Source organism: Mustela erminea, chromosome 7, assembly GCF_009829155.1.
Source record: "Mustela erminea isolate mMusErm1 chromosome 7, mMusErm1.Pri, whole genome shotgun sequence".
Classification (NCBI taxonomy): domain Eukaryota; kingdom Metazoa; phylum Chordata; class Mammalia; order Carnivora; family Mustelidae; genus Mustela; species Mustela erminea.
This window is the reverse complement of record NC_045620.1, coordinates 66986114-67008089: the sequence shown is the minus strand read 5'-3', so window position 1 is coordinate 67008089 and position 21976 is coordinate 66986114. Positions and strand designations below refer to the sequence as shown.

At 38.9% G+C, this 21976-nt stretch overlaps 1 protein-coding gene across 2 annotated transcripts in view; it reads right to left on the bottom strand.

Moving 5' to 3' along the window:
* The window catches only part of VWA3B (von Willebrand factor A domain containing 3B), a 236408-nt gene that overhangs the window by 76348 nt on the left and 138084 nt on the right, over positions 1-21976 (bottom strand). For both annotated transcript variants that reach the window (XM_032351983.1, XM_032351982.1), the window contains exons 15-16: positions 15104-15234; positions 11247-11404 (exon numbers count right to left, since the gene is read on the bottom strand). In XM_032351983.1, coding sequence (XP_032207874.1) covers positions 11247-11404; positions 15104-15234 — 289 coding nt within the window. The remainder of the gene's footprint in view (positions 1-11246; positions 11405-15103; positions 15235-21976) is intronic.

Sequence of the window (21976 nt, the reverse complement as noted above, 5' to 3'; positions counted from 1 at the left end):
TAGCTAAACCCATAAAAAAAGGGAAGAGACGTCAAATAAATAAAAGCAGAAACCAAAAGAGGAGAAATAATAACCAACACCACAAAAATACACAAACAAAAAAAAACTGTAAGAGAATATTATGAAAAATTACAGCCAAAAAATTGGACAACCTAGAAGAAAAGGATACGTAATCTTCCAAAACTGAACCAGGAATAAATAGAAAATTTGAACAGGTCAATTATTAACAATGAAATTGAAGCAGTAATCAAAAACTCCCAACAAATTATGTGAATTCTACCAAATATTTAAAGAGAAGTTATTTTACTATTTTCAAACCATTCCAAGAAACAGAAGGGGAAAGAACATTCCAATTTCATTCTACAAGGGCAGCATTACTCTGATACCAAAACAGGACAGGAGGAGCAAGATGGCGAAGGGGTAGATGAGCTAAATTTCATCTGGTCCCAGGAATTCACCTAGATAGTCATCAAACCATTCCGAACACCTAAAAATTGAATAGGAGATAGATGAGAAGAAGAGCAGCAATTCTAGGAACAGAAAAGCGACCACTTTCTGGAAGACAGGACGTGCAGAGAAGTGAATTCAAGGCGATACATGGGAAGATAGACCACAGAGGGGAGGGGCTGGCTCCCGACAAGCCGTAGAGCAGTGGAGCATAAAATCAGAACTTCTAGAAGTCTGCTCCATGGAGGAACGTCAATCCAGAGGCAAAGCAAGGGGTGGAGCCCCTGCTGGGACAGTGTGGTCTCAGGACCCTCAGGGTCACAGAAAAACCAGGGGTGCCTGAGTGCGGCAGAGCTCCCAGGTATCAGAGCAGGGAAGCTGGCTGCAGAGACAGAGCTGAGGAGTGGGCTTTCAGCTCAGGGTTACCTTAAACTGTGATCCAAGGCACAGTTGGGCCACTGCTCTTTGAGCAGGGACCCCACAAGTGGCAGCTCTGGGGAGACCCCCCCCATTCCTCCTCTGGGAGGAACAGTGCAGGAGAACGCTGAAGAAATCTGCTGGGATTTCTTCATGTTTGGAGACTCCAAACATGGCCATGCGCCAGAGATGGAAACACTCAGTCACTGGCCGGGGGAGCACAGAGTGCAGCCGGAGACCAGGGAGATGGGAGGGATTGGCTGCTTTTCTCTGAGGGCATACTGAGGAGTGTGACCCTAAGCTCTGGATCCCACTGGCCAGAGACTGGGAGGCTGCCATCTTCATTCCCGTCCTCCAAAGCTGTATGGGAAGCATTAGGGAACAAAAGCTACCAAGAGCAAACCTGAACAGATTGGCCCCTGGCAAGGGCAGTGCAATTGCACCTCGGGCAAAGCCATTTAAGAATCACTGCAAGAAGCCCCTCCCCCAGATCAGCAAGAACATCTAGCCAAGACAAACATTACCAATCAATGAGAACTGCAAAATACCTGTGCTAAGAGAATAAAGCACACAGGATTCATGGCTTTTTTCCCATTATTCTGAAGTCATTCCAAGTTAAATTTTTTTAAATTTTTTGTTATATATTTTTTAATGTTTCCTCTTTCCTATTTTAACCTATTTTATTGACACCTTTCTAAAAATCTTTTTAAATTTTCATATTCTGTCCCTTCATTGTATTTAACCTTTTTTTTTTCTTTAAAGTTTTGAGATACAGTTTCTTCTAGAAGACCAAAATATACCCTAAATCTAGTATATGGCTTTGTTCTAGTCTCTAGCCTGATCACATTCTCTTTTTTTTTTCTTTTTTTAACCAACTTATCAATTCCTTTTTAAAAATATTTTAAAATTTTCATCTTTATAGTCATTTTATCTCTTCATCATGTTTACCCTTATTTACATATAAAAATATTCATATAGCTATAGATATATATGTTTTTCTTTCTTTAAAATTTTGGGAGGCAGTTTCTTCTAACAGACCAATACACACCCAAAATCAAGTGTGTGGCTCTGTTCTATTCACCAGCCTAATCATATTTTTTTTTCTTCTCCCCCTGGTTTTAGGTCTCTTCTGATTTGTTTAGTGTATATTTTTCTAGGGTCATTGTTACCCTTTTAGCACTTTGTTCTCTCATTCATCTATTCTTCTCTGGACAAAATGACAAGATGGAAAAACTCACCTCAAAAAAAACAAGAGGCAGTACCAACTACTAGGGACCTAATCAATATGGACATTAGTAAGATATGAGAACTAGAGTTCAGAATGATGATTATAAAAATGCTAACTGGGCATGAAAAAAGCACAGAACATAATAGAGAATGACGTTCTGGAGAAATAAAATCCTTTCTGGAGAAATTAAAGAAATAAAATTTAAGCAAGTTGAAATAAAAAAAAGCTATTAATGAGCAATCAAAAATGGAAGCTCTTACTGCTAGGATAAATGAGGCAGAAGAGAGAATTAGTGATATAGAAGGCAAATGATGGAGAATAAAGAAACTGAGAAAAAGAGAGATAAACAACTGCTGGATAATGAGCGGAGAATTTGAGAGATAATTGATGACACAAGATGAAACAATATTAGAATAATTGGGATCACAGAAAAAGAAGAAAGAGAGAGGGGGCAGAATGTACATTGGAGCAAATCATAGCAGAGAACTTTCCTGATATGGGGGAAGGAAACAAGTATCAAATTCCAGGAGGCACAGAGAACTCCCCCTGAAATCAATAAAAATAGGCCAACACCCCGTCATTTAATGGTTAAACTTACAAGTCTCAGAAACAAAGAGAAAATCCTGAAAGCAGCTCAGGACAAGAGGTCTGTAACATACAATGGTAGAAATATTAGATTGGCAGCAGACTATCCACAGAGACCTGGCAGGCCAGAAAGGACTGGCATGATATATTCAGAGCATTAAACCAGAAAAATATGCAGCCAAGAATATTACATTCAGCTAGGCTGTCAATGAAAATAGAAGGAGAAATAAAAAGCTTCCAGGGCAAACAAAAACTAAGAGAATTTGCAAACACCAAACCAGCCCTATAGAAAATATTGAAAAAGGTCCTCTCTTAGCAAGAGAGAGCCTAAAAGTAACATAGACTGGAAAGGAACAGAGACAATATGTAGTAACAGTCTCCTTACAGGCAATACATGGCACTAAATTCTTATCTTTCAATAATTAGCCTGAATGTAAATGGGTTAAATGCCCCAATCAAAATACACAAGATATCAGAATGGATTAAAAAAAACAAGACCTATCGATGTGCTGTCTACAAGAAACTAATTTTAGACTCAAAGACACCTCCAGATTGAAAGTGAGGGTGTGGAAAACAATTTACCATGTTAATGGACATCAAAAGAAAGCTGGGGTAGCAATCCTTCTATCAAACAAATTAGATTTTAAGCAGAAGACTATCATAAGAGATGAGAAGGATACTATATCATACTTGAAGGGTCTGTCCCACAAGAAGATCTAACAATTTTATTTAGTTTATTATTTTAACTATTTTTACTAGCATATAATGTATTATTTGCCCCAGGGGTACAGATCTGTGAATCATCAGGCTTACACATTTCATAGCACTCACCATAGCACATACCCTCCCCAATGTCCATAACCCAGCCACCCTATCCCTACTCCCCCCACACCCCGCAGGAACCCTCAGTTTGTTTTGTGAGATTAATAGTCTCTTATGGTTTGTCTCCCGATCACATCTTGTTCCATTTTTCCCTTCCCTACTCTCCAAACCCCCCACTCTGCCCCTCAAATTCCTTTTATCAGGGAGATCATAAGTTAATTGTCTTTCTCTGATTGACTTATTTCGCTCAGCATATTACCCTCTATCTCCATCCATGTTGTTGCAAATGGCAAGATTTCATTTCTTTTAATGGCTGCATAGTATTCCATTGTATATATATACCACATCTTCTTTATCCATTCATCTATTGATAGACATCTAGGTTCTTTCCATAGTTTGGCTATCGTGGACATTACTGCTATAAACAGTTGGGTCCATTTGTCCCTTCAGATCACTACATTTGTATCTTTAGGGTAAATACCCAGTAGTGCTATTGCTGGGTCATAGGGTCGCTCTATTTTCAACTTTTTGAGGAAACTCCATGCTGAAAATCTAACAATTTTAAATATCTATGCCCCTACTATGGTAGCAGCCAATTATATAAACCAATTAAGAACAAAATCAAAGAAACACATAGACAATAATACAAGAATAGTAGGGGATTTAACATTCTCCTCACTGAAGTGAACAGATCATCTAAGCAAAATATCAACAAGGAAATAAAGGCTTTAAATGACACAGTGGACCAGATGGACATCACAGATATATTTAGAACATTCTATCCCAAAGCAACAGAATACACATTCTTCTCAGGTGAAACTGGAACAGTCTCCAGAATAGATCATACCCTAGGAAACAGATCAGGTCTTAACCAGTATCAAAAGATTCAGATCATTCCCTGCACATTTTCAGATGACAATGCCTCGAAACTAGAACTCAATCACAAGAGGAAAGTTGAAAAGAACGCAAACACATGGAGGCTAAAGAGCATCCTAGTAAAGGATGCATACATCAACCAGGAAATTAAAAAGAAATTTTAAAAAGTTCATGGAAACAAATGAAATGAAAACACAACTGTTTGAAATCTTAGGGACACAGTAAAGGCGTTCCTGAGAGGTAAATATATAGCAATACAAACCTGTCTCAAGAAACAAGAAAGGTCTCAAATACACAACCTAACCCTACACATGAAGGAGCTGGAGAAAGAACAGCAAAAAAAGGCCTAAACCCAGCAGAAGAAGAGAAATAATAAAGATCGGAGCAGAAATCAATGAAATAGAAACAAAAAGAAGAGTAGAGCAGATAAACAAAACTAGGAGCTGGTTCTTTGGAAGAATGAATAAGATTGATAAACCCCTAGCAGACTTATCAAAAAGAAAAGAGAAAGGACCCAAATTAATAAAATCATGAATGGGCGCCTGGGTGGCTCAGTGGGTTAAGCCGCTGCCTTCGGCTCAGGTCATGATCCCAGAGTCCTGGGATCGAGTCCCGCATCGGGCTCTCTGCTCAGCAGGGAGCCTGCTTCCCTCTCTCTCTCTCTCTGCCTGCCTCTCTGTCTGCTTGTAATCTCTGTCTGTCAAATTAAAACAAAAAAAAATTAATAAAATCATGAATGAAAGAGCAGAGATCACAATCAATACTAAAGAAATACAAACAATTATAAGAACATATTTTGACCAACTATACAACAGCAAATTTGACAATCTGGAAGAAATGGATGTATTCCTAGAGACATATGAACTACTAAAACTGAACCAAGAAGACATAGAAAACCTGAACAGACCCATTACCAGTAAGAAGATTGAAGCAGTTATCAAAAATCTCCCAACAAGTAAGAGCCAGGGCCAGATGGCTTCCCAGGGGAATTCTACCAAATATTTAAAGAAGAATTAATACTTATTCTCCTGAAGCTTTTCCAAAAAATTGAAATGGAAGGAAAACTTCCAAACTCATTTTATTTTATTTTTTTTTATTTTTTTTAAAGATTTTATTTATTAATTTGACAGAGAGAAATCACAAGTAGACGGAGAGGCAGCCAGAGAGAGAGAGAGAGGGAAGCAGCCTCTCCGCTGAGCAGAGAGCCCGATGTGGGACTCGATCCCAGGACTCTGAGATCATGACCTGAGCCGAAGGCAGCGGCTTAACCCACTGAGCCATCCAGGCGCCCCCAAACTCATTTTATGAGGCCAGCATTACCTTGCTCCCAAAACCAGACAAAGACCCCACTGAAAAGGAGAATTACAGACCAATATCCTTGATGAACACAGATGTGAAAATTCCCACCAAAATACTAGCCAATAAGATCCAACAGTACATTAAAAGGATTATTCACCACGATCAAGTGGGATTTATTCCTGGGTTCCAACGTTGGTTCAACATCCACAAATCAATGTGATACATTAATAAAAGAAAGAACAAGAACCATATGATACTCTCAATAGATGCTGGAAAAGCATTTGACAAATTACAGCATTCTTTTTTTTTTTTATCATGAAAAAATGTATTTAGATTTAGCCAGCTGTACTCAGTTTAGATGATCCCAATTTTGTTGGCAACATCCAAAGCATCATAGTCAGGGCCAGTTGAACATATGCCTTCTTCTCTCCATCAGGCCTGATCAAGGTGTTGACCTTGGCCAAATTAATATCATAGAGCTTCTTCACAGCCTGTCTGATCTGGTGCTTCTTGGCCTTGACATCCACAATGAACACAAGTGTGTTGTTGTCTTCTATTTTCTTCACAGCTGACTCAGTAGTCAGGGGGAACTTGATGACGGCATAGTGATCAAGCTTGTTTCTCCTGGGGACGCTCTTTTGAGGGTATTTGGGCTGCCTTCAGAGACGCAGAGTCTTGGGTCATCGAAACATAGGTGATGTGCGGATCTTCTCTTTTTTTGTGACTGTGGACACCTTTCAGCACTGCTTTCTTGGCCTTCAAAGCCTTTGCCTTGGCTTCGGCTTTCAGCGTCATCTTCGTAAAAGGGAACTACAGCATCCTTTCGTGATGAAAACTCTTCACAGTGTAGGGATAGAGAGTACATACCTCAATATCATCAAAGCCACCTATGAAAACCCCACAACGAATATCATTCTCAATGGGGAAAAACTGAGAGCTATTCCCCTAAAGACAGGAACATGGCAGGGATGTCCACTATCATCACTGTTATTCAACATAATACTAGAAGTCCTAGCCTCAGCAATCAGACAACAAAAAGAAATAAAGGGCATCCTAATCTGCAAAGAATTCAAACTCTCCCTCTTTACAGATGATATGGTACTTTATGTGGAAAACCCAAAAGAGTCCATTCCAAAACTGCTAGAACTCATACAGGAATTCAGTAAAGTGTCAGGATATAAAATCAATGCACAGAAATCAGTTGCATTTGTATACACCAACAACAAGACAGAAGAAAGAGAAATTAAGGAGTCGATCCTATTTACAATTGCATCCAAAACCGTAAGATACCTAGGAATAAATCTATCCAAACAGACAAGGAATCTGTACTCAGAAAACCATAGAATACTCATGAAAGAAATTGAGGAAGACACAAAGAAATGGAAAAACATTCCATGCTCATGGATTGGAAGAACAAATACTGTGAAAATGTCTATGCTACCTAGAGCAATCTACAAGTTAATGCAATCCTTATCAAAATACCATCAAATTTTTTTAAGGAAAGAGGAGAAATAATCCTAATTTAAATGGAACCAGAAAAGACCCTGAATATCCAGAGAAATGTTTAAAAAGAAAACCAAAATTGGGATATTAAAATTCCAGACTTCAAGCTCTATTACAAAGCTGTAATCATCAAGACAGTATGCTACTCATACAAAAACAGACACAAAGATCAGTGGAAAAGAACAGAGAGCCCAGAAATGGACTCTTAACTCTATGGTCAACTAATCTTTGACAAAGTAGGAAAGAATGCCTAATGGAAAAATGGTATTGTGAAAACTGGACAGCCACAAGCAGAAGAATGAAACTGGACCATTTCCTTACACCACACACAAAAATAGACTCAAAATGGAGGAAAGACCTCAATGTTAAGAGAGGAATTTAACAAAATCCTTGAGGAGAACACAGGCAGCAACCTCTTCGACCCCAGCTGCAGCAACTTCTTCGCAGACACATTGCCAAAGGCAAGGAAAACAAGGGCAAAAATGAACTATTGAGACTTCATCAAGAGCAAAAGCTTTTGCACAGCAAAGGAAACAGTCAACAAAACCAAAAGACAACTGACAGAATGGGAAAAGATATTTGCAAATGCATATCAGATAAAGGGCCAGTATCCAAAATCTATAAAGAACTTATCAAACTCAACACCCAAAGAAAAAATAACCCAATCAAGAAATGGGCAGAAGACATGAACACACATTTCTGCAAAGAAGACATCCAAATGGCCAACAGACACATGAAAAAGTACTAAGCATCCCTCAGCATCAGGGAAATACAAATTAAAACCACAGTGAGATACTACCTCACACCAGTCAGAATGGCTAAAATTAACCAGTCAGGAAATGACAGGTGTTGGCAAGGATGCGGAGAAGGGGGAACCCTCCTACACTATTGATGGGAATGCAAGATGGTATAGCCATTCTGGAAAACAGCATGGAGGTTCCTCAAAGAGTTGAAAATAGAGCTTACCCTATGACTCAGCTATCGCACTACTGGGTATCTACCCTAAAGATACAAATGTAGTGATCCAAATGGGTACCTGTACTCGAATGTTTATAGCAGCAATGTCCACAACAGCCACACTATGGAAAGAGCCTAGATGAATGGATAAAGAATATGTGATATATATATAATGGAATCTATGCAGCCATCAAAAAACCCCTGAAATCTTGCCATTTGGAATGACATGGATGGAACTAAAGGGTATTATGCTAGGAAATAAGTCAATCAGAAAAAGATAATTATGATCTCCCTGATATGAAGAATTTGAGAGATAAGACAGGATCATAGGTGAAGGGAGGGAAAAAATGAGACAAGATGAAACTAGAGAGGGAAACAAACCACGAGATACTCTTAATCTCAGAACAAACAGGGTTGCTGGAGGGGTGGATGGTGGGAAGAATGGGGTGGCTGAGTGATGAACATAGGGAGGGTATATGCTATGGTAAGAAAAAATAAATAAATGAATAAAAATAAAAAGAACCCAAAACCAGATAAAGACACTATGAGAAATGACAACTACAGGTCAGTATCACTAATGAACATAGATGCAAAAATTTTCAACAAAAGATTTTCAAACAGAATTCAACAAAACATTAAAAAAATCACTCAGCACAATCAAATGGGATTTATTCCCAGGATGTAAAGGTGTTTCAATATTCACAAATCAATGTGATACATCACATTAAAAAGAGAAAGGATAAAAACTGTATGGATCATCTCAATAGATGTAGAAAAAGCATTTGACAAAGGACAAATGATAAAAACTCCATTCATGATAAAAACCTCTCAACATAGTAGGGTTAGAGGAAATATACCTCAACATAATAAAAGCCATATACGAAAAAACCACAGCTAACACCATACTCAATGGTGAAAAATTGATTAACTTTTCCTCTAAGAGCAGGAAAAAGACAAGGATGCTCAATCTCACCATTTTTATTCAACGTAGTGCTAGAAGTCTTAGCCAGACCAATTACATAACAAAAAGAAATAAAGGCATCCAAATTGGTAAAGATGTGAAACATTCACTATTTGCAGATGACATGATACTTTATATAGAAAGCCCAAAAGACTCCACCAATAAACTACTAGAACTGGTAAGAGAATTTAGTAAAGTTGCAGGATACAAAATTAACATAGAGAAATCCATTGCATTTCTATACACTCATAATGAAGTCGCTAAAAGAAAGAAAACAATCCCATCTACAACTACATCAAAAATAATCAAATACCTAGGAATAAACTTATCACCAAAGAGGTAAAAGACCTATACTTTGAAAACTATAAAACACCAATAATAGAAATTGAAGATGACACAAGTGGTAAAATATTCCCTGCTCAAGGATTAGAAGAACAAATAATGTTAAAATGTCCATATTACCCAAAGCAATTTAAAGATTTAATATAATTCCTATCAAAATACCAGCAATGTTTTTCTTAGAGAACAAATAATACTGACATTTGTATGGAACTACAAAAGACCCTAAATAGCCAAAGCAATCTTGAAAAAGAAAAAGCTGGAGGCATCACAATCCTGGATTGCAAGAGCACAAAGCTACACATATCAAAAAGAATGCTACTGGCACAAAAAAGACACACAAATCAATAGGACAGAATATAGAGTCCAGAGAAAACCCACACTTTTATAGTCAAATAATCCATGGCACAGGATTATTTGAGTTGATTATATAGAGTGGGAAAAAGCCTCTTTGACAAATGGTTCCAGGAAAATTGGACAGATACATGCAAGAGAATGAAACTGGTCAACTTTCTCACTATAACAAACATAAACTCAAAAGATGGATTACAGACCTAAATGTTGAGACCTAAAGCTACAAAACACCTGTAAGAAAACAGAGGCAGTAATTTCTTTGACATTGGCCACAGAGACCTTTTTTTTAGATCTATCTCCTCTGAAAAGGGAAACAAAAGCAAAATTAAACTATTGGGACTATATCAAAATAAAAAGCTCTGCACAATGAAGGAAACAATGAACAAAATGAAAAGGAAATGCAAATAAAAATCAAGACATCACCTCACACCTGTTAGAATGGCTGGAATCAAAAAGACAGATAACAAGTATTGGTGAAGATGTGAAGAAAAGGGAACCCTTGGGCACCGCTGGTAGGAATGTAAATTGGTGTGGCCACTCTAGAAAATAGTATAGAGGCTTCTCAAAAAATTAGAATTATCATATGATTCAGCAATTCTGGATATATAGCCAAATTCTGTATATATAGCCAAAGAAAACAAAAGCACTAACTCAAAAAGATGTATGCACCCCAATGTTCACTGCAGCATTATTTACAATAGTGAAGATATGGAAGCAAACTCAGTGTCCATCAATGGATAAATGGATAAAGACATAATATATATACATATTACAAATACAAACACACGAGTATGATTCAGCTAGAAAAAGAAAGAGATCTTGCTATTTGTCACAACACGGAGGGATGGACTGTGAGTACATTATGCTAAATGAAATAAGTCAGACAGAGAAAGGCAAATACTATATAGCTTCACTTATATGTGGAATCCTAAAACAAAACCCACAAAAAAAACCCCAAAAACCAAAAAACAAACCAATTTCATAGACGTGAAGAGCAGACTGATTGTTGCCAGAGGTGGGAGATGGGGAAGTGGGCAAAGTGGGAGAAGGGGTCTAAAGATAAAAACCTCCAGTTATAAAATAAATAAAGTCATGGGGATGTAATATTCAGCATGGTGACTATAGTTAATACTTTACTGTATATCTGAAAATTGCTAAGAGCACAGATCTTAAAAGTCTTCATCATAAATGTTTTTGTAACTGTGTGTTGTGACAGATGATAACTAGACTTACTGTGGTGATCGTTTTTCAATATATACAAATATCAAGTCATTATGTTGTACTCCTAAAACCAAAATAATGTTTGGGTCAATTATATATAAATAAAGCAAAAACAAAACCAAAAAATCCCACAGGTTTAGGTTCCTTTTAAAATATTATGTGGATTTAGTTTTATTTTACCTTCTTGCATTGAAGGAAAACCTATAATGAGAATCAAACCATTTTGTTCACTGATACCTGCATGAAGGACTTTCTTTTTCTGAATCTTTTGATTTGAAAGATCCTCTGGTAAGTACAACATATTTAGGGATGACATTGGTGTTGACTTGACATCAGAGTGAGGTTTTGCACATTTTTCTGGGGTTGAAACCATAGAACAGATTTCTTTTTGATGCCTGTTTTGATTTAGACAAAAAATAGAAGAAAAAAAAGAGGAATAAGAGGAGAGAGAAAAAGACAAAATTTCCATCAAGAAGGCAGAGTTAGATCAATAGAATCATGTTGAATGCTACAAACTAAAGGAGGGGGCTTCCTGTAGTCTGGTTAATTCAAGAATAATCTTTTTCCCAACCCAAAGCAGAAGTGTGAACAGGGGCCCTGATGTGAAATCATTAGATAACGCTCACATCACAGTTCTGTTCCTTTCTGGCTGTGTGGACACGGTAAAGTCCCTCAGTCTTTGAACTTCATCCTCCTCCTCTAAAAACTGCAGGAAATTCAGGTGTGCACTGACTCTATGGGACTGATTTGAGAATTAACATAAGGGAGAGCCAGTTTTAAATCAGAAAGCCTTACAGAAACCCCTTTCTCTAACCAAAGGGTTGAATAGCTAGCTCTTACAAAAGCCAGAGAAGAGAAATCCTTGCCTTGGACCCCTGTGCCAATATCAGATCACAGGAAACCACTCCTGTGAAGATCTGGGGCCAGGAGGGGCCCTAGAAATGCCTGAGAATCCTCCCAGATCTATCTTTTCTGAAGCTCTGAACATAGCAACCACAGAAAGGAAAGTTTCCAGAACAATCTCCTGCTCCAACACTGTAAAGCATGGCCCCCTTCCTTCACCCTCGACCTGACTGCCTACTTTGTAGACCACCCCCAGTGTTCCATAATCATGTACATCTGTATGCCCCACCACATTGTGCATCTTGTGATGGAAGGGACTGGGTCTGTATTCATCTGTGCATCCCAGTTTGCCTGGCACATGGTCTGTACTCCACAATGTTGGGAAAAAAAAAAAAGGAAGGGACTGGAGGAGATTATGCTGAGTGAAATTAACAAAGCAGAGTCAATTATCATATGGTTTCACCTACTTGTGGAGCATAAGGAATAATATGGAGGACACTGGGAAAAGGAAAGGAAAAGTGAATTGGGGGAAATTGGAGGGGGAGACAAACCATAAGACTGTCGACTCTGAGAAACAAACTGAGGGTTTTGGAGGGGAGGTGGTGTGGGGTTAGGTGAGCCTGGTGGTGGGTACTAAGGAGGGCACGTATTGCATGGAGCACAAACAATGAATCTTGGAACACTGAAAAAATAAAATTAAATTAAAAAAAAAAAAAGAAAGGAAGAGTGAGGAGATTGGAGGCTGAAATGTTTTTCACCTGGTAGAAAGCAAGAACAAGGCAATTTGTTTTTGAGTGTAGTTAAATCAGTGAATTAACTTTTCCTAATCTTTTTTTTTTTAACATTTTTATTTATTTATTTGACAGAGATCACAAGTAGGCAGAGAGGCAGGCAGAGAGAGAGGAGGAAGCAGGCTCTCCAAAGAGCAGAGAGCCCGATGTGGGGCTCCATCCCAGAACCCTGGGATCATGACCTGAGCCGAAGGCAGAGGCTTTAACCCACTGAGCCACCCAGGCGCCCCCCCTAATGTTCTAAGGATAGACACATGCTACCTGTAGAACGAGGCATTGAGCTTTATTCTTTCTTTATGTTAATTTAGAGCTCTTATTATATAACATTCATAACCTCGTTTAATCTCCCCAACAACCCTCCGACTACCATTATTCCTATGTTGTAGATCAGGAAACTGAGGCTCCACAAGGTTAAGTAACTCGGCTAAATTTACCCAACATGTAATGGTAGGAAGCCTGGATTAAAACACTTCTCTGCATGACTCCAGAACCTGCCTTATCCAGCCCCTAAAAAAGAAATATAAAAAAAGAATGCATCCACTACTCAATGAATGGCAGATAGAGTCAACTGACTAAGCCAACTTCCAAACAATGGCTGGTAAGGTACAGAGGGTAATTCACACTGAGGTGCTGCCCATTTATTTGACTGTTAGTTTACTTGTGCAAATTCTCTGCATTTAGAAGTTGTATCTGAGCTTTTCCAATACTTTAAAAATAATGTTGTAATAGCTCATTATGAGATGGCCCAGTATAACATTTATCGTTTTTTACTGATTCCATTGCTCGTGCCCTGCTCCCTGCCCATATTAATGCTTAATTTGCTAACAGGAAGACAGTGAATTTTGATGAAGATGAAATCCTGATTGATAAATGTATTTTTTTTTAAGATTTTGTTCACTTATTTGACAGACAGAGATCACAAGTAGGCAGAGAGGCAGGCAGAGACAGACGGGAAAGCAGGCTCCCTGCTGAGCAGAGAGCCCGATGCGAGGCTCGATCCCAGAACCCTGGGATCATGACCTGCACCGAAGGCAGAGGCTTAACCTACTGAGCCACCCAGGTGCCCCTGATAAATGTATTTTTAACTTCTTTCCATTAGCTATCATGCTTTAAAATAAAAAGATACCCTCCTGATAGAGTATTTATATGAAGCTGTGATATTTGAGTATCTGTACAATGTTAAATTCTTTTAATAAGATTTGATACCTTTTCTGAGTGTCACATTGGTTCTGATTTTTGTTTAAAAATTACTAATTAGTTGGGGCACCTGGGTGGCTCAGTGGTTTGGGCTGCTGCCTTCGGCTCGGGTAATGATCTCAGGGTCCTGGGATCGAGCCCCGCATCGGGCTCCCTGCTCCGCCGGAAGCCTGCTTCCCTCTCTCTCTCTCTCCCTCTCTGCCTGCCTCTCTGCCTACTTGTGATCTCTGTCTGTCAAATAAATAAATAAAATCTTTTAAAAAAAATTACTAATTAGAGACATATTAGAATATAGGGTAGAAAAAAACCTGAGACAATATCTATCCCAAATCCTACCACCATAGCTGCCATTTTATTTTATTTTATTTTATTTTTTTTTATTTTTATTTCCACCATAACAGTATTCATTATTTTTGCACCACACCCCGTGCTCCATGCAATCCGTGCCCTCTATAATACCCACCACCTGGTACCCCAACCTCCCACCCCCCGTCCCTTCAAAACCCTCAGATTGTTTGTCAGAGTCCATAGTCTCTCATGGTTCACCTCCCCTTCCAATTTCCCCCAACTCCCTTCTCCACTCTAAGTCCCCATGTCCTCCATGCTATTTGTTATGCTCCACAAATAAGTGAAACCATATGATAATTGACTCTCTCTGCTTGACTTATTTCACTCAGCATAATCTCTTCCAGTCCCGTCCATGTTGCTACAAAAGTTGGGTATTCATCCTTTCTGATGGAGGCCATAGCTGCCATTTTAAAGAGGAAACCAAGACTCATCAATGGACAGGTTTGGAGAGAAGTCAGGGATTCACCAACATCACACAGAGTGAAGTCCAGACCCCTGGGCCTCTTAATCCCTGAGTCCACTCTCCTGCCCTACACAGTACTCCTGCTGTGTTCTATGACTGTTGGGGTTGGGGGGGGCCCATCCACAGAGTGGAGTAAACTGTTAACACTGTTCTAAGTGCCACGCAAAGATTCCAGAACTTACATATAAAGGTAAATATGTGGCCTCCTTAAGCCATATGTTAGATAATTAAATTATTAGATTATGCCTTCTCCTTTCTTAAGAGAAATTCTAACATAATCATGCTATGAGATTCTTTAACCCACTGAGCCACCCAGGCACCCTATGCTATATGATTCTTTACACTAAAGGAAATCCCAAAAGTACTACAGAAAGAAGAGGTGTCAAGCAGAGTGAGCAGAGCATCTGAGAGGACCCCAGTGATGAGGAAAACAGGGGCTTTGGCACACTCACTTATTGTCCCCTTCCTTTTCTCCATTGTACCACCAATCCATGATTAAGGACTCTGAATAAAGGTCTTGTACCTTCTCCAGGTCACTTTGTCCCTGCTCCATTTCCTTAATTAAAAGAGTCAAATCTTCATTCTGCCAAAATAAGATGTAAATATATTGTAAAATTGTATAAAAGAGTTCAAATTTCAAACATTTCTAACAGAAAGTCAACTATATGAGGAAAAGAAGAATTAAAGGATTTCATGTCATTCTCATACTATTCCATTTTAATAAACAGCTTTATTGAAATATAACTCATATACAATAAAGCAAATGCATGTGAAGTGTACCATTTGAAAAGCTTTGACATTCCTTTGACTCCTTAATCCCCATCCCCTACTTCACCCATTGCACCCCCCAACTCCTCTCTGGTAACTACTGGTTTGTTCTCTACAGTTAAGAGTCTGGTTTTTTTGTTTGTTTGGTTGGTTGGTTGGCCTCCCTCTCTCTTTTTTCCCCTTTGTTCATTTTCTTCTTAAACTCCACATATGAGTGAAATCATACGGTATTTGTCATTCTCTGACAGACTTCTTTCACTTAGCATAATACTCTTTAGCTCCATCCATGTCACTGCAAATGGCAAGATTTCATTCTTTTTTATGGCTGAATTAAATTCCACATCTTCTTTATCCATTCATCAGTTGATGGACTCTTGGGATATTAATCTGTAATGAATTAATCTGTAATTCAGCTATTATAGTCAATGCTTTTAAATCAGTTGAGGTTTGTTTTATCACCTGTTGTACAGCCTATCGTAATAAGTATACCATGAACACTAGAAAAAAGTTTGTATTTGGCTGTTGTGGTGGGGAGTATTTTATCTGTGGCAATTAGATCTTGTTGGTTGTGCTGTTTAGATCTTCTCTGTCTTGCTGATTTTGCATCTAGTAGTTTCTGTCATTTGCTGGGAGAGATGTATTGAAGTCTACAAGTATAATCTTGTATTTTTCTATTTCTCCTTTCAATTGGGGTAATTATATCATTTACATTTAAAGTAATTATTGATGTGTTAAAGTTCTGTTATTTTATTATTTGTTTTCTACTTGTTTCATTGGTCTTGCTCCTCTGTTTCTTTCCCGCCTTCCTTCAGGTTATTGAACTTTTAAAAAAATAATTCTATCTTGATTTATTTGCAGTGTTTTTGAGTATATCTCTTTATATTGTTTTCATAATGGTTTCTCTTGAGTATGGACAGCATATGAGTGAGATTTTTAACAGTCTACTAGCATTAACATTTTTCTATTTCAAGGAAAATATGGAAACCTCACTTCCACTTAGGTCCTTTTACCTTCTTTACTTTTAAATTATCACTGTCTTGAATATCACAGAGTGCCATAATTTTTATTTCAATCACTGAATATGATTTCATGAGGAAAAGGACACTTATTACATCTACTCATATTTTTGCTTTTTCTCCCTTCTTCCATGATGCTCCACAATTTCTTATTTTTCTATTTCCTTTTGCCTGAAGAACTTCCTGTAGCCAATAAAATAGTAGGGCTTCTAGCAACAAATTCTTTTAATTTTTATTTCTCTGAGAATATTTTTATTTCCTCTTCATTCCTGAATGATAGTTTTGTGCAAAATATGTGGTCAATGGTTCTTTTCTTCCCACACTTGGAAAATATTGTGCCACTTTTCTGGCCTCCTTGGTAAAATCCACTCTCAATTTGATGTCATTTCTTTGGGCTATTTTAAAGACTTTGTCTTCAATTTTTTTAAAAAAAAATTTTATTGTGTTATGTTAGTCACCATACAGTACATCATTAATTTTTGATGTAGTGTTCCATGATTCACTGTTTTCATATAACACCCAGTGCTCCATGCTGTACATGCCCTCCTTAATATCCACCACCAGGCTCACCCATTCCCCCACCCTTTCCCCTCTAAAACCCTCAGTTGGCTTCTCGGAGTCCATAGTCTCTCATGGTTCCTCTCTCCCTCCAATTTCCCCCCTCTTCACTTTTCCTTTCCTTCTCCTAATGTCCTCCATGTTATTCTTTATATTCTACAAGTAGGTGAAACCATATGATAATTGACTTTCTCTGCTTGACTTATTTCACTCAGCATAATCTCCTCCAGTTGATGCATGTTGTATGCATGCATAAGTTCCTCCACCCATGTTGATGCAAAAGTTGGGTACTCATCCTTTAGGATGGCTGAGTAATATTCCATTGTATATATGGACCACATCTTCTTTATCCATTCATCTGCGGAAAGAGCCAAGATGCCCTTCAACAGACAAATGTCTTTGATTTTTGAATGTTGAAACATAGTGTGTCTTGGCATGGATTTCTTTGGGTTTATCCTCTTCGGAGTTTACTCAGCTTCTTCAATCTGTATGTTTTTATCTTTCACCAAATTTGAGGAGTTTTCAGTTATTTTTCCATGTAGTCTTTCAGCTCCCCTTTCTTTCTTCTCTCTGGGGAACTCCAATGATACTAATGTTGGATCTTCAGTTATTGTCCTATGGGTCCCCATGGTTCTGGCTTCTTTTGTTGTTGTTGTTGTTGTTTTTCAGTATTTTCTCTCCATTGTTCAGACTGGCTAAATTCTATTGTCAGACCTCAAGTTCACTGGTAAAATCAAGTCATTTCCACTCTCACCATTGAGCCCACCCAGTGGGTTTACTTGCTATTATAGCTTCCAGTTCTGTAATATCAACTTGGAAATTTTTATAACTCTACACCTTCACTGATATTTTCTATTTGCTCATTTGTCTCCATATAGCTTATAATTGATTGCTGAAGCATTTTTATGTAGGTTCTTTAAAATCCTGATCAAGTAATTCCAACATCTAATTCATCTATCTCAGTGTTGGGATCATGTGATGGTCTCGTCTTGTTTAAGTTGTGATTTTACTGTTTCTTGGTATGATGAGTGATTTTTTTACTGTATCCTGAACATTCTAGCTGTATTGCATTATGAGAGTCTGGGTTCTATTTTTGTTGTTGTTGTTTTGTTCTGTTATATGTATTTTTAAAAAAATTTTTTTTAATTTTCAGCATAACAGTATTCATTATTTTTGCACCACACCCAGTGCTCCATGCAATCTGTGCCCTCTATAATACCCACCACCTGATACCCCGACCTCCCACTCCCTGCCCCTTCAAAACCCTCAGATTGTTTTTCAGAGTCCATAGTCTCTCATGATTCACCTCCCCTTCCAATTTCCCCAACTCCCTTCTCCTAACTCCCCTTGTCCTCCATGCTATTTGTTATGCTCCACAAATAAGTGAAACCATATGATAATTGACTCTCTCTGCTTGACTTATTTCACTCAGCAGAATCTCTTCCAGTCCCATCCATGTTGCTACAAAAGTTGGGTATTCATCCTTTCTGATAGAGGCATAATACTCCATAGTGTATATGGACCACATCTTCCTTATCCATTTGTCCGTTGAAGGGCATCTTTGTTCTTTCCATAGTTTGGCAACCGTGGCCATTGCTGCTATAAACATTGGGGGTACAGGGCGCCTGGGTGGCTCAGTGGGTTAAGCCCCTGCCTTCGGCTCGGGTCATGATCTCAGGGTCCTGGGATCGAGTCCCGCATCGGGCTCTCTGCTCAGCAGGGAGCCTGTTTCCTTCTCTCTCTCTCTCTCTCTCTGCCTGCCTCTCTGCCTACTTGTGATCTCTCTCTGTCAAATAAATAAATAAAATCTTTAAAAAAAATAAACATTGGGGGTACAGATGGCCCTTCTTTTCACGACATCTGTATCTTTGGGGTAAATACCCAGGAGTGCAATGGCAGGGTCATGGGGAAGTTCTACTTTTAATTTCTTGAGGAATCTCCACACTGTTCTCCAAAGACGCTGCACCAACTTGTATTCCCACCAACAGTGTAAGAGGGTTCCCCTTTCTCCACATCCCCTCCAACACATGTTGTTTCCTGTCTTGTTAATTTTGGCCATTCTAACTGGTGTAAGGTGATTTCTCAATGTGGTTTTAATTTGAATCTCCCTGATGATGAACATTTTTTCATGTGTCTGATAGCCATTTGTATGTCTTGATTGGAGAAGTGTCTGTTCATATCTTCTGCCCATTTTTTATATGATTGCCTGTTTTGTGTGTGTTGAGTTTTGAGGAGTTCATTGTAGATCCTGGATATCAACCTTTTGTCTGTACTGTCATTTGCAAATATCTTCTCCCATTCCATGGGTTGCCTCTTTGTTTTCTTGACTATTTCCTTGGCTGTGCAGAAGTTTTTGATTTTGATGAAGTCCCAAAAGTTCATCTTCACTTTTGTTTCCTTTGCCTTTGGAGACATATCGAAGAGATTACTGCCTATGTTCTCCTCTAGGATTCTGATGGATTCCTGTCTCACGTTGGGTTCTATTTTAAAACTTTTATTTTAGCTTGCAGTAACCCTGTTTAAATTTAGCATGTGAGACTTTAGTCCTACTTTTGTGGGCTCTTGCTCCAATGGCAATTTAATTTTCAGAGACCTTTTTAATATATTTTGGTCTTCTTTCAATCTGGTGTTGCTGGGGCTCCCACTAGTCTCTGCTGGTGCTATCTGAGCAGGGAAAAGGAGTTTCCCCTAGTCAGACTGCCAGGTGTTTTTTGGTGCCTCTACAACTAGTGTCCCCTGGGTGTCCTGTGTCACTAGGTAGCTTAGGAGGCATAGGAAGACAGTTTTCCTGGAATGAACCCCTTGCTCTGGCTGAGGTCTTCTTGCCTATTCTTCCCATACACTCTGATGCCTCTGTGCAGAGAAGAGTCTCAGATCTGTGGGGGAAAAGAGGCTTCCAAGACTAGGCCACTTGTGGCTGTGTCTCTTTGGCTAGTCTTGACCACCTATTCCAGTGCACCTGTTTTTCTAGTATACTTTTTAATACGTTTGGGGACTCTTGCAGCTATATTTTACTTTCTTTGGGGCACAACTGTGTATCTAGTGGATTTTTTTTCCAGTTATTTTCATCAAGGTAGGCTGCCACAGTGTCAGGAGTTCAGGAATTGGAAGTTCAGTTCTCTTTATGTAGGCCAGTAATCTCTACTTTGTTCACAGTGAGAGATCCTAAGGGTAGGGAATCAGAGTACAGAGTAGCCCCAGATAGCACTGCCTCCTTTGGTCTTAATGTTCCTGAATGGGGGCTGAGAATCAGCTCTCCACTCAGAAAGGACCACAGTGGGGGTTATTCCCCTTTCACACTTCATTTATTTTTATTCTGTTGGGTGTTAATGGAGGCTCAGCACCCTATCGACCCTCATTGGCATCAGGGACAGGGGGAAAGTGGAGCATTGTCTATCTGTAACTCACAATTCCTTTTTCTTTTTCACTGATGTTGAGTGTTTGTGGAAGTTCATCTCGTTGCTGAGTCCCACTGAGATGAGGGCTGAAGCAAAGTACAGTAGTGACTGGACCATCCTCACATTGCTTTGTTAAGTCTTAGAAATGCCTGGTGGGATAGAGACCCAGTTTGCCACTGGACTCCATGGTGGGAGAATCAGAGCACTGCTGTCTTCCACTGGAGAGGGGATGGACAATAAGCTTCCTTCTCAATCTTCTGATACTATCCTAGCATGGGAGTTAGAGCACCACCTACTCTATCAGGGTCTGGAAAATCAGCTTTCCATTCAGCCCTACTCACACTACTCTGACAGTGAGGGCTGGAAGATTAGCTCTCTGGTCAGTTCCTTGATACCACCTGGCAGAGGGATCAGGGCACCATCGCTTACTTCCCAGTAGTGTGGAAAATCAGCTCTTTGTTCAGTTCCACTCAAATCTCAGGGAAAGGGGTGCAGTTTTTCCATTGTTATATGGCTGGATTATGACAGATATTGTTTAAAAGGTTTTCTGGGGCACCTGAGTGGTTCAGTGGGTTAAGCCTCTGCCTTCGTCTCAGGTCATGTCTCAGGGTTCTGAGAATGAGCCCTGCATTGGGCTCTCTGCTCAGTGGGGAGCCTGCTCCCCCCTCTCTGCCTGCCTCTCTGCCTACTTGTGATCTCTCTGTCAAATAAATAAATAAAAATCTAAAAAAAGAAAACAAAAATGGTTTTCTGTTTTTAGGTCACCTTCTTCCCAGTCCTTTGACTAGAGAGAACAAGCTTTCCTTGGGTCATTTTTTTTTGGTCTGTGTCTATTACAGATTCCAGGTTGGAGGGTTCAGCAGTGCCCTCTCTAGGATATATGGAAGGCATTAACAAATCTCCCAAGACTTATTGTCATATAATCCTTAAGTTCTGAGGCCCCCAGGAAGTCCTCCTTCTTCTTTTCACCTTTCAGAGTATTCCTATGCTTATTTGTTGTGTTATGTCCAGGACATTTTTTAGCTTAAGATGTAGGACCTAGGAGGAATGGGACTATACCTTTGTTGTGGGAACTGGAAGTCCCTCCAGTAATTTACCTTATAATTATATGCAAATAACAAGGGGAAAAAAGCCTTACTTATCTACCCATGCATTTACCATGTAGCTATCCTCCGGTTTTCATTCCTTAGTGTATATCTGTATTTCCATCTGATATGCTTTTCCTTCTACCTGAAGTACTCGCTTTAACATTTCTTATACTGCAGGTTTATTGGTGACGAGTTCTTTCATTTTTTGTGTATCTCTGAAGTCTTCATTCCACTTCCCTTTTTGAAAGATATTTTCAGGGTATAGATTCTACACAGAGCCTTTTTGTCTTCCAGTACTTTAAAAATATCATTCCGCTATAATTCCACATGCATTGTTTCTGGTGAGAAATATGCTGCTAGTCTTCCCTGTGTTCCTCTGTACCCATTTGTCTTCTTTCACCCTATTCGTTTAAGACTTTTCTCTTGTCATTACTTCTGAGAAGTTTAATTCTGATATGACTTGGTGTGATTTTCTTCATGTTTCTTGTGCTTGACAT